This window comes from Asterias rubens, chromosome 2 (genome assembly GCF_902459465.1).
Source record: "Asterias rubens chromosome 2, eAstRub1.3, whole genome shotgun sequence".
Lineage (NCBI taxonomy): Eukaryota > Metazoa > Echinodermata > Asteroidea > Forcipulatida > Asteriidae > Asterias > Asterias rubens.
In genome coordinates, this window is record NC_047063.1 from 14,646,583 (window position 1) to 14,658,865 (window position 12,283).

General features: G+C 40.7%; 1 protein-coding gene across 4 annotated transcripts in view; it reads left to right on the forward strand.

Annotated features, from left to right (window-relative positions):
- The first annotated feature begins 1,706 nt into the window (after positions 1-1,706).
- The window catches only part of LOC117306798, a 28,545-nt gene continuing 17,968 nt past the window's right edge, over positions 1,707-12,283 (forward strand). For 3 of the 4 annotated variants that reach the window (XM_033791315.1, XM_033791314.1, XM_033791317.1), the window contains exons 1-6: positions 1,707-1,782; positions 4,543-4,771; positions 5,261-5,843; positions 6,557-6,721; positions 8,065-8,240; positions 9,120-9,266. In XM_033791315.1, the coding sequence (XP_033647206.1) occupies positions 4,661-4,771; positions 5,261-5,843; positions 6,557-6,721; positions 8,065-8,240; positions 9,120-9,266 (1,182 nt within the window). In that variant the 5' untranslated portion in view covers positions 1,707-1,782; positions 4,543-4,660. The remainder of the gene's footprint in view (positions 1,783-4,542; positions 4,772-5,260; positions 5,844-6,556; positions 6,722-8,064; positions 8,241-9,119; positions 9,267-12,283) is intronic. The other variant, XM_033791316.1, reaches the window with a different exon arrangement.

The window sequence follows — 12,283 nt, forward strand, 5'->3', positions numbered from 1 at the left end:
TTTCAAAAAGTGAGTTCAAACTGCGATTTTAGGCTCGTCACAGTTCAGTTGCCTCACAGCCTTGGAGCGTAAGTTTCACCATGACAATAATAAAGCCTTTTCACACGGGGTGCGTTCGTTTAGCTTCCCTGGGGCGACCCCGGTGTGTGACAATAATAAAGCCTTTTCACACTGGGTGCGTTCGTTTAGCCTCCCTGGGGCGACCCCGGTGTGTGGCGTTTCTTTTTCAATGACGAACGTGTGCAGATAATTACCCACGTTCGTCCTGGAAAAAAAAAAAACCGTCACACACCGGGGTCGACCCAGGGAAGCTAAACGAACGCACCCATAGCCTCCATTTCGAGCCGCGATGAAACCTACCCGGGTCGGTTCAGCCTCGCTCCTAATTCGACATAAATTTAGATCAGAGACAACATTCACACTGGTCTTTTTGTGAACCAGCTAATACCGTATAAAGGTTTACGCCGAAAAATGCAATTTCGACCCGGATTGAGATTTTCAACCCAGCCAGGGTTAAATTTCAACCCGGCCGGCTAGGAGCATGCTACCCGGATCGGAGGCGGATTGAAATGTTTACAGTGTGAAACGGGTTGAAAAAAAATCTCCGGTTCGGCGCCTGTGTCAGATGCAATTGTGTCCTCCATGCAATACTGTCCGCTCCGGACACTTTTGCATGTGCAATCGTGTCCGGGGCTATGCAAAAACCGTCCGGTGGACATGTACATGACTGTACATGGGGTATGTGCGCGCGTAAGCGAGCGTGCATGCACTTAACCTGCATATAATATATGCAAATGTGTCCGGGCAGACACACTTGCATTATGCAGCAGCGTCCGAGCGGACACGACTGCATATGCAGAACCGTCCGGCGGACATTATTGCATATGCAATAATGTCCTCCGGATAGTTTTGCAAAGAGGACTTAATTGCATGCGACACCGGTTCCGACCCCAAGATTTTGCTGTTCTGGAAGTGCACCAATTTTTCAAAATGGAGTTTCAATACAATTATTTGGCATAAAGTTTGTTTATCTTTGTGGAGGCCCACGCAAAAGTATTTCACGTTATCTGGCATGTAAAAACCGGCCTATATGTGTCACATCAGCCTACCCGTTTTGAAAATAATAACAAGCCCGAATTATTTGTTCGTTTTAAAAAAGGCTGTAAAGAAATTAATTACATAAAAGTGTTCAAGGTGGAGTTACGGATTGGCATTCAAACGTTTCAGCTGAAGGCAGTAGGCCCTAAGCCTACCGTAGTCTGTCGCGGTATATTTTTCACATGAACGTCATCATCCAATCCATCTGGATTTCAGTGAAATTTAAAAACAAATCTTAGAGAGCTACAAATTGCGGCCATTTTGGATTTTTGGTGGACATTAATTTTATCATTATGCGTTTTGACGGGTGCAGTGGGTCCAAAATTTCTGTGTATACATTAGGAGAGACATGCCCGATTCGCAATACCTTGGGATTTCCAACTTTTTCGCACAAAAATTACATCAACATTTATTTGCCAAAAACACCTCAATTACTCCCAAGACATAAAAGAAACGGAGTTCAAATTTTAACCACCACACTCGACTCGGCTGGGCCGCAAAATTCTCAGTCGAATAAAACATCAAGTTTAGGGCTGCGCCAAAGTCCAACAACAGAGGGCGCTCTAGCCACCCTGCTAAACCTTGCGTTTTGTTGCCTGCTGCTGGAGCTCGAGAGTGCAATGTGCAGACTGTGCGAACACCAACAAAACAACATGGAAATGTCATAATTTACACGACGAAAAGGTACGTTGACGCCAACATTTTTCATAGTTACTAAACTAGAACGTATGTACCGGATTGACAGAGGAAAGCTAGAAATGTTGTTCCGTCCGGAGGAGCTGACAGTAGCGAAACAACTGGTTTAGGAAACTTTTAAATTTTAGGAATAAAAATAGTGAAAGCGAAGTTTTTGGTGGTGCTCATGAATTTCTTGTCACTCTTTTGAACCACCAGGCATTCTCGAATCTCGAACACCCCCTTCGAACTCCCATCACGGCATACACTAACACTCTAAAATATCTGGTAGACGAAATCATCATGGTAATATGCAGGTCTTCAATCTTTATTGTTATTATTTAGTTAGTTTAACACAATACTACATTTCTAGACTGCCACGTATGCTGAACCATGCTGAACTGAACGGCTCGTGTTGGAGCCTCATCAGCAGGCGTGCAGGCGGTTTAGCTAACGAACCCTGAATCGACTCCTCTCGAGTCAGTGCCCACCACACCCCCAGGCCTAGACCCAAACTAACTGTTGTGACTCTGGCACCAGCACTCACTCTCAGAGGGGATGGAGTACTGTACTATGGAGCAAGTTTAGGATAACTTTCTGTATGGCGCCACCACTTTTTCACTTATTTTTACAAAAAGGGATCTCATTTTGAGGTTAAAAAATATTATTTCATATCGAGTGAAAAAGTGGTGGCGCCATACGGAAACTTTTCCCAAGTTTATTGCTCCATGGACGGTATGGTACTACTATTCATGCCATAACTAGCATGGTGTCAGGACTTTTCGTACTTTTGTTGCCACTGCGAACCCTGGAGTCTGGACACAATTGACTTAGGACACTTTGTACTGTCTTACCTTGGAAACTTTGTACCTTTTTACAAAACACTTCGTACGTTCTTACGAGACACTTTGTACCTTGTACTAAATCGGGATTTCTGCATCATTTATGATTATTTTGTGATCAGATGATTTTGAAATAAAAGCAAATTAAAAAAATTATTATTATTTTGTTGGGACCAAGTAGCCATTTTGACAATTGCTTGATTGTTTGACTTTAAAACATTAACAAAAAATATGGGCAGAAGATGGACATTCACGTAATTAATCAAAAAATTTCAATATATTAAGTATTATTTGGTTTGTATCTCAACAAACATTAACTTATTAAAGGGAAGGTACACTTTTGGTTATTGTCAAAGACCAGTCTTCTCACTTGGTGTATCCCATCATAGCCATTAAATAACATACCTGTGAAAATTTGGGCTCAATCAGTCATCGATGTTGCGATAAAATGATGAAAGAAAAAACTATATTATAAATAAGAATAAAAGACTTCTAGCTAGAAGTCTTTTTTTATGTAAGTGAGAAATTACCTCTTTCTCAAAAACTACGTTACTTCAGAGGGAGTCGTTTCCCACAATGTTTGATACTATCAACAGCTCTCCAATGCTCGTTACCAAGTCAGTTTTAAAGTTAATATTTGTTTTGAGTAATTACCAAACGTGTACCTTCCCTTTAACTGTTTAAAGGAATACACATTATGAAGGTACCAAGGGACTCAGCTGAAGGTACGAAGTGACTCAGCTGATAGTCACCTTGTACCCTGCCCATGGTATGAAGTGACCAGTTTGGCTTTGGTACGAAATGTCCCAGAAGTACAAAGTGTCCAGGGTTCGAAGTGGCCAAAGATACGAAGTTTCGGAAACCCACTAGCACCATAAACTACTATTGTATAATTGAGCACTGCCGACTCAATTGCCACTACACAAAAGGCTCTAGTCATAACCGTGCCCGAGTCATGACAATTTGGCAACATACATTCTCCATGTGGGTGGACTGACCCCCTCCCCCCCCCCCCATATAAACACACCGCAAGTTTGGGGCAACAGATTTACGGATCATAGTCTGTATTTGCTTTTGTTGTCCCTTGCCCATCTCGGGGTGTATTGTCTTGTATTTTGTTTTGTACTGTTATGGCAAATAAAATAATAATAATAATAATAATACCTGCAATCAGGGACCTCTTGATTGTTCCTCTTTTGTTTGTACTCTAACTCACTGTGAGGCAACAGCTCCCATTGATTTTGTACAAGCTTTCCAACTAACTGCCAACTGGGGGACCCTGCTGTCCTCTTTTGTTTATACCCAGTTTAAACCTTTCCCCGCACACCCCCAGCAGCTGAAGTAGCTCCATATGGAAGAAGTCATGTCGGTGGATTCATTCAACAAAATCCGTCTGTCCTGGTTTTGTATTATGAAAGTTTATGAAACAGTTTATGTTTCAACAGATCTTTTGTTGTATGATTATAAATAATATAGGGCTCATTTTCTATGGAGAAGTGGCTTTTCTGGGTACAACCATGTGTAAATCTGTATAGTAAGGCCTAAAGTAAAAAAAAATACCAATTGATCGTCCGGGGTGTCCGCCAAGCGTTTTAATTTCAAACTGGCCACCAATTCTTTACTTTATAGTCACCACTTACTTTAAATGCATTTACAAGTTCTTAAATGATTAGTAAGTTTAATGAGAAATACACAGAAAATTTGTCTGTTTGAAAACAAAAATTTTAAAAAAGTTCAAAAAGGATGCGGCCTCAAAAAAAGATGAGGGAGGGGACGATCACCTGGTATTTTTTTATATTTTTTGGCCTAACTTGTCAGTAGTGTTTTCAGTTTGACACCCTACAGCCCTAGAATGAAACTGATCTAACCGTTTTCATGTCACAATTACCAGTCCAGTAACTTTACTTTCTGTCATTTTATTTTCCAGAGAGTTTCAGTCATCATCACGAACGTGAGCATTTACTTTTTTAGTCCTGCTGCTATAATTCCATAATTTGATATTTTCTACAAGCAATGCAAGCGGGAAGAACAATTTGTGACAGTGTATGTGGAGCATCATGGGAAATGTGGAGACTCACGACCTACCTCCTGTCCGACCAGATGAGAGGAGGCAACTCAAGCTGACCAGGAAGATTACGCAGAAGCAATATCAGAAGGTTAGTTCGGAGAAATTGCAGCTCTCCTTTATTACTCTCCTGAGCGATTTGCCTACATACCAATTCTGACAAAACAAAATTGGTAACGCCCTCTATTGACAAAATTTAACAAGTGCGGTGTCTTTGTGCATAATCTAGGCACTGGAGACTCCGCACCCAGATTGGTGTATTACTTGAGAGTAAAGCAAAGGACATTTGAAATGCACATATTTTTCCTGGGGATCGTAAGAGAGTGGTTGGAAAACCACTCATATGCTACATGTACCAAAGTGGTAGGGACAAGTGCCTCTGCCGCACCGATTTCCAAAAGTGGTTTATAGCAGTGCGCTTGCTATATCGAATCTTAAACACTCGAATTTGTTCTACCCCCAATCATTTAAAATTTACCCAGTCAGTTTCCTGTGTGGTTTATTAATTGATTAAAGTTTGAAAGATATCTTCATATTGAAATAACAGTGGTTTGGTTTGTTTTGTTTTTCTTTTCCATAGCATGTGGATGGCAATGATGACATACCTGGTGCCCTGACCGAGCTTCCCTGGGAGTTGGTGGATTCCATCTCTCTTTATGAGCACTTAGATGCCTCCTTCAATCTGCTCTACAGGTTACCAGCCGAGCTTCCCATGCGTGTCCCCCATCTGTCCCATCTGAACCTCAGCCACAATCGCCTTGTCGCCCTCCCGGAAAGCTTTGCCCTGCTCTTCCATCTCAAGACACTGCTCATACACCACAACCAATTGCAGACGCTACCGGAGTCATTTGTGCATCTCGTAAAGCTGCAGAGGCTGGATGTATCCCATAATGCACTGGAGATGCTACCGGAGACAATGGGGAACATGGAGTCGTTAACAAAGCTGAACGTCAGCGATAACTTTCTGACTGTCGTACCGCCCTCCTTCGGTCAGTCGGGGAGTCTCAGAGTGATCTTAGCGGTGAATAATCGATGTGTCGTTCCACTGCAGTCGATATGCAATGAAGGATCAGACGCCATCTTGAGATTCTTAAAGAAACAATGTAGAAATGGTTTCACACCGGAAGCGACCGAACATGGAAACATCTTCAAGAGAGCAAGAGGTGTGTAAAATGCCGTATCTGGTCCATCTTTTCTTGGTCCTCCTAAAATAACCTCAATCAAGTGTGTTAGAATTTTCCTTTCAACATCTCCATCTACTTAAATAAGCTCCCTTTTACCAGTTTACTGGGTAGTTTCCATTTTATAAATATTGTTTAATTGTTCTCCAATTAGACCCTTTGGTCACAATGCGATAATGTTGATAAAATTTACCAATAATTTTTTAATTTTTAATACTGCCCATGTTAAAGGCAGTGGACACTATTGGTATGTACTCAAAATAATTATTAGCATAAAACCTTACTTGGTAACAAGTAATGGAGAGCTGTTGATAGTAAAGGTATAAACAATGTGAGAACTGTCCCCCTCTAAAGTAACGTAGGTTTTGAGAAAGAAATAATTTCCACAAATTTGATTTTGAGACCTCAGAATTAGAGTTTGAGGTCTTAAAATCAAGCATTCCAAAGCACACAACTTCGTGTGACAAGGTGGTTTTTTCTTTCATTATTATCTTGCAACTTCGACGACCAATTGAGCTCAAGTTTTCACAGGTTTGTTATTTTATGCATATGTTGAGATACACCCAGTGAGAAGACTGGTCTTGACAATTAATTACCAATGCAATAGTGTCCATCGTCTTTATTAGTCACCAACGAATTGCTCTAAACATTACAGGTGAACCACAGTCACCAACCTATTGCTGTTAACATTGCAGGTGATGTTTTACAGTCCGCCGTCTCCAACCCCCACTCAGCAAGAGCACAGTACCTTCAGCAGCAAACAGAAACAACGAATACAACCAGTAGAATACGAACGCCCTTACGACCTCCATTGGATGCAACAACACTCGAGGCTGATGAACTTAAAGACAAGATTGTTGGTGAGGAAAGATGAAAACCATGCTTTTTCCCTCCCACTGTCTTACTATTTTAAGGCACTGGACACCTTTGGTAATTGTACAAGACCAGTATTCTCACTTGGTGTGTCCCAACATATGCATAAAAATAACAAATGTTTGAATATTTCGACTTAATTGGTCATGTAATTTGCAAGAGAATAATGAAAGAGAGACAAAAAAACGTATTGCACAAATTGGTGTGCTTTAAGAATGATGCAAATTAAAAGGCTTCAGGGCTGAGGTCTTTAAATATTTGAGTGAGGAAGTACCTCTTTCTCCAAAACTTTTTTCACAGGGAGCTGTTTCTCACAACGTTTTTACCATTCAACAGCTCTCCATTGCTCGTTATTGCAAAAGTGTCCAGTGCCTTTAATATCATCCAATATGGTTTGAATTTTTGGTTCATACACTTGCAAGCTGATACCATTTGGTTGGTGCATTTCTGTCCGCAGTTATGTCACCATACACAACCTGTACATGTGCAATGAAGTTTCAAATGGTTGATCAACTTGCATTCCAGTAATATAGCAAGAAAAAAAAACTAGTAGGCCCTACATGTGGGTCTACACAGCATTTACAATGGATTGGTTTTCAATATTTATTCCATTCAATAAATGTGATGCTATCAAGTAAAAAATTGTTTGTGGACTCAGGACATGTTTAATATTTCATTCGTTCATTTATTCATTTTATCCATACTTTAGTGCTGTAAAGACCCCCATGTTGTTACCACTTTGGTTCAAAAGTTGTGAAAGTAGAAACACAAAGAAATGTGAGAGAATGAAACTGAGATGAAGGAGTTTAAAGTTGAGTTGTTTAAATTGTTCAACTCACATCGGCATGTTTTCTTTCAATGCTAATTTGAACCCATGTCTGATGTTATTTATCAGGAAGGAAGTCGTCAATATCTAATAAGATACTTTTTGGAATTTAAGTTTACAATCAAAAGTTTCATGGAAAATTTCAGCCTGTTTTGGCTTGTTTATTTGTAATGGTGTAAATAATAATAATAATGTTCAAAATCTATATAGCGCTTCATACATAGTGTTTCTAAGCGCTTTACAAAAAAAAATAGAAGAAAAAGGGAAAAAAGAGCAATCATGAGTTAAATTGGTAATTTTTCAATCTAGTTTTGAACGTGTTCACTGTCGGGGGAATTGCAGATGATGACAGGGAGATTGTTCCAAAGTTTGGGGGAACAAACAGAGAAGGCTCGTTCACTGTAGCGAGTAAGGGTATTCCGACAATTGACTCCTTTAGCTTTTTTGTGTCACAAATGTTGCCCGAATTACAAATTTCCAATCGTGTCTTCTTTTCTCGTTCAGGTTTGTTGTATGGAGCAGCTATCGGTGACGCCCTCGGCCTCAGTACAGCTCAGATGAGCGCAGACGAATGCTGCTTTCATTACGATGAGGGCGCTCTTTCCTACCAAGACATCATCATCGATAAGTACAGGTTGCAGTGGGAGAAGGGAGATTGGACAACGGCATTTGATCAAATGGTTAGTTGTTAAAAAAGATTGTTTGAATGCAGTACCTTCCCAACTTTTAAGGGAGCAATTATGGTTAAGTGCCTTGCTCAAGGGTGCATGTGTCATAACCTGAGCATGTGTCATAACCTGAGCACAATTTTAATGAGCAGGGCACCGGTCCAAAACTGTACGTGTGATCTGGTATTTCTGTCTGGTAACCTTATTCGGTTAAGCATAATTTTGTTTTGCTTAGCTTATTTCTGTGCTAAAGCAGATCCATCAAATTGGGTGCAGGTATCGAACCTTCACTCTGCTGCTGACAACACCAGAGCTTGGGTCCGGTGGAGTAGACCGCTTGACCAGGACATGCCATGTTATTATATGGAAGTGAAAGTGTCGTGGCCAAGCGGTAAAGAGCACCAAATTCAAACTCCAGTGTTTCTGATCAGCAGCGTGTGGGTTCGAATCCCCAACCGTGACACTTGTGTCCTTAAAGCAAGACACTTCGTCCTTCGGATGGGACGTAAAGCCGTTGGTCCCATGTGTTGTGTAACGCATGTACAAAAAAAACAGTGCACTTATCAAAAAGAGAAGGTGGCGCCCCTGTGTTCCTGGCTGTGGTTGCTGTATGCGCCGTAGTACCTATGTGACCTTGTAAACCCTTATAAAATGCTACATATTTGGTATCAGAATTCATAACTTAAATAACCACTCTTTCTGTAAGCGCCGTGAGTAGCTTGGTTGGTAGATACGTGCGCTTTATAAGACTTCAGTATTATGTTATTATATTTTTGAAGGTTGATACAGGTTTTCTGAGAACAAGTTGATGGGGTTGAATTTACTCCAACATTAAACCAAGATGTCACATACACTGTACCTTTAACTCCACCGGTTTTTCCATTTGTTCAGGTTTTGGTGTTGGACTCTATACTCCACTGGGCAGGGGTTGTTGACGAGTTGGATTTTGCAAAAAGGCTTCAACATTGGACCCAGCATGGCTTTCTAGAGTTAGGAGACAAGCAGGGGATTAACGGCTTCAGCAATACTATCGCTAAGGTGGGTAGAAAATGTTTGCCTTCACAGGTTTGCAACAGTTATCAGTATTGTAGCCACGGTGGGCGGTGCTGGGCGGGCCTGCCCAGAGCTAACAAATTTCGCCCAGCACTTTGACCAATATACATGACACTGGGTGCTGCCCAGCACAGATTTTCCCCAGATTGCACAACAGCAATGATGGCCCCATAGCTAAACATGAATCATTTTGTTGAAACACTCGCCGTTGGTAAACTAAATTGGATTTATAGCCCACCGCTAAAATTGGTCTAAGTAGCTACAACACTGCCGATTATACTCTGCTTTCTTGTGTGAACAGGAAAACAGGAAAGGCGAAAACCCAATCAAAATCTTGAACGGGAGATTTTAAATGCTGATATTTGATGCTGGAAATCAGCCGATTGACATGCATGTTTATTTGCATCAGGAATTTAGAATAATATTTGTACCCTTTTACCGATGTGTGTATAGCACTTTATGCGCGTTACTTTCCTGATGAGTCCTGTGGAAAGATCAACAGGCATATTATATTAATATAGTGGGATTCAAGCCCAAGACCTTTGCTATTCTAGAGCAGATGTCGCACCACTATACCGCCTATCTTGTCGATGGCTACATGTATAGAGGCAATTTTGAGTCCCATATATTCACAGGAATAGCATCGGGTGCCACAACAATTTCCTTGTTAATTTTTCATCAGTGATAAAAAATATTATTTTGGTTTCACCCATACACCACTGTGTATTGAGCACGGTATACTTTCCTGACGGCCATAATACTAGGTTGGGATTTGAACCGACACAATCTTATAAAGTCTGCAAAGAATGCACAAAAAATCGTCTTCAGGAAAGTATTCCTTATTTTCCATAATACCCTGCAGTTCCAGTAAGTTTTAAGAATCATAAGTTTTGTAGTCCTCATCACCGACATACTGTACCTTGGCTTGTAAAATATACCTTGATTCTGAGATCATTTTTCTTTTTATATAAAAAGTAGCAGTTATGCCCTAACAACCCCTGCTGTGCTTTGTATTGAATCTTATTATCAGTGGGCCTAATGGGGTACTTTTGTAGTCATTGTGTAACCCAATATCAGGACAGTCGTGTCGTCGACAGTGCACTATGCAGAGGCCAGGGATGAAATGGTATAAGGACTACTGTCTGTACATAATACTTTGCATGTCTAGATTATTAGGTGCACTGACCGTCTTATTTAAAGGGCACTGGACACTTTTGGTAAGAAGTTAAAACATATAAAAAGCTGTTGGTGGTATCAAACATGGTGAGAAAGAACAACTCCCTCTGAAGTAACAGTGTTTGGGAAAGATGGAGATGTTCTCACCGCAAAAATTTGAATCCAATGAAACACTTAAGGCCTGTATGAAGCCTTTTGTAGGCATCTGAAAGTGCACAACGTTGTGGGACAAGCTTCTTTTTTTTCTTTCTTTATTTTCTTGCAACTTCGATGACCAATTGAACCCAAATTTTCACAGATTTGATATTTATGTTGGGATACACCAAGTGAGCACACTGGTCTTTCAAATGTTTCCAGTGCCTTTAAAATTAACTCAACTAGTGGGACTTTCCCGCTAGTTATTACAACTCAATTATTTCTAAGATGGAAGCTAAACAAGATGTAGTGAGTAAGAACTAAACAGGATCAGGCTGGTCTGATGCCTCTTTTTAAAAAGGGCAAGGGCAGTAGGGCACCAAGGCATTTTCTCTTCTGTTAAAGGCAGTGGACACTATTGGTAATTGTCAAAGACTAGCCTTCACAGTTGGTGTATTTTAACATATATGCATAAAAAAAACTGTGAAAATTTGAGCTTAATCGGTCCTTGAACTTGCGAGATAATAATCAAAGAAAAAAACACCCTTGTCTCACGAAGTTCGAGACCTCAAGTTCTAAATATGAGGTCTCGAAATCAAATTTGTAGAAAGTTACTTCTTTCTCAAAAACTATGGCACTTCAGAGCGAGCTGTTTCTCACGATGTTTCATACCATCAACCTCTCCCCATCACTCGTCACCAAGAAAGATTTTATGCTAATAATTATTTTGAGTAATTACCAATAGTGTCCACTGCCTGAAAGGTCGCCTCTGTGAGGAAAATGTTAATTTTTATTGGAACAGTTCAAAGGGCACCAAGAAAATAATAATATTAAAGTGTTATATAGCGCACGTATCTACAAACAAGGTACTCAAGGCGCTGAGTATATACAAACTTTCAGAAAGATATGCTATTGCAGTGATGAATCCTAAGACCCAATTATTTAGCACCTTCTAAGGGTTTACAAGGTGCTACGGCACATACAGCAGCCACATCCAGGAATACCGGGGTGAACCCCTTCTCTTTTGTGATAAGTGCACTGGGTTCTTTTACATGCGTTACACAACACATGGGACCAACGGCTTTATGTCCCATCCGAAGAACAAAGCAATGGTTATGTGTCTAGATTAAGGAGACAAGTGTCACGGCTGGGGATTCGAACCCATACTCTGCTGATCAGAAACACAGAAGCAAAGGAGACAGTTGCCCCCATGTGAAGCATCAGGCCTGGTTTATCTTTGTTTCTTTCTGCTCTGGTCTCTGTTGAGTATGAATAGCGCCCTCGTTCACCAGAATTTACATGATATATGTCAAGCTGGAATTGTTTCATTCTTGCAAAGTCAATGTTTGTTTCGTCTTAAGTCTTAAGCTGGCCCCCGCGAGACTACTGCTCTCCTGACTACGGTCCTTGTCGACAGCCAGCAGTTCGCCTGAGATCAGTGATCTCACGAGAGCAGTATTTGATTGCGGAAACCTGAATCATTTTAGCAACCACCACGACTTGACTATCTCACCGCCACAGGCCATTAACAACTTGTTTACAATTTAGCCTGAGAGCAATACTCTGACTTCGAAGTTATTCGAACTTGAAAACAAACAATACTTAATCCACTAATGTGCTCAATATTTGATGGAACAGCTTTTAGCGGAGATGGGCGTATTAGGAAGGGATTATGAACTACTTCTCCCCCC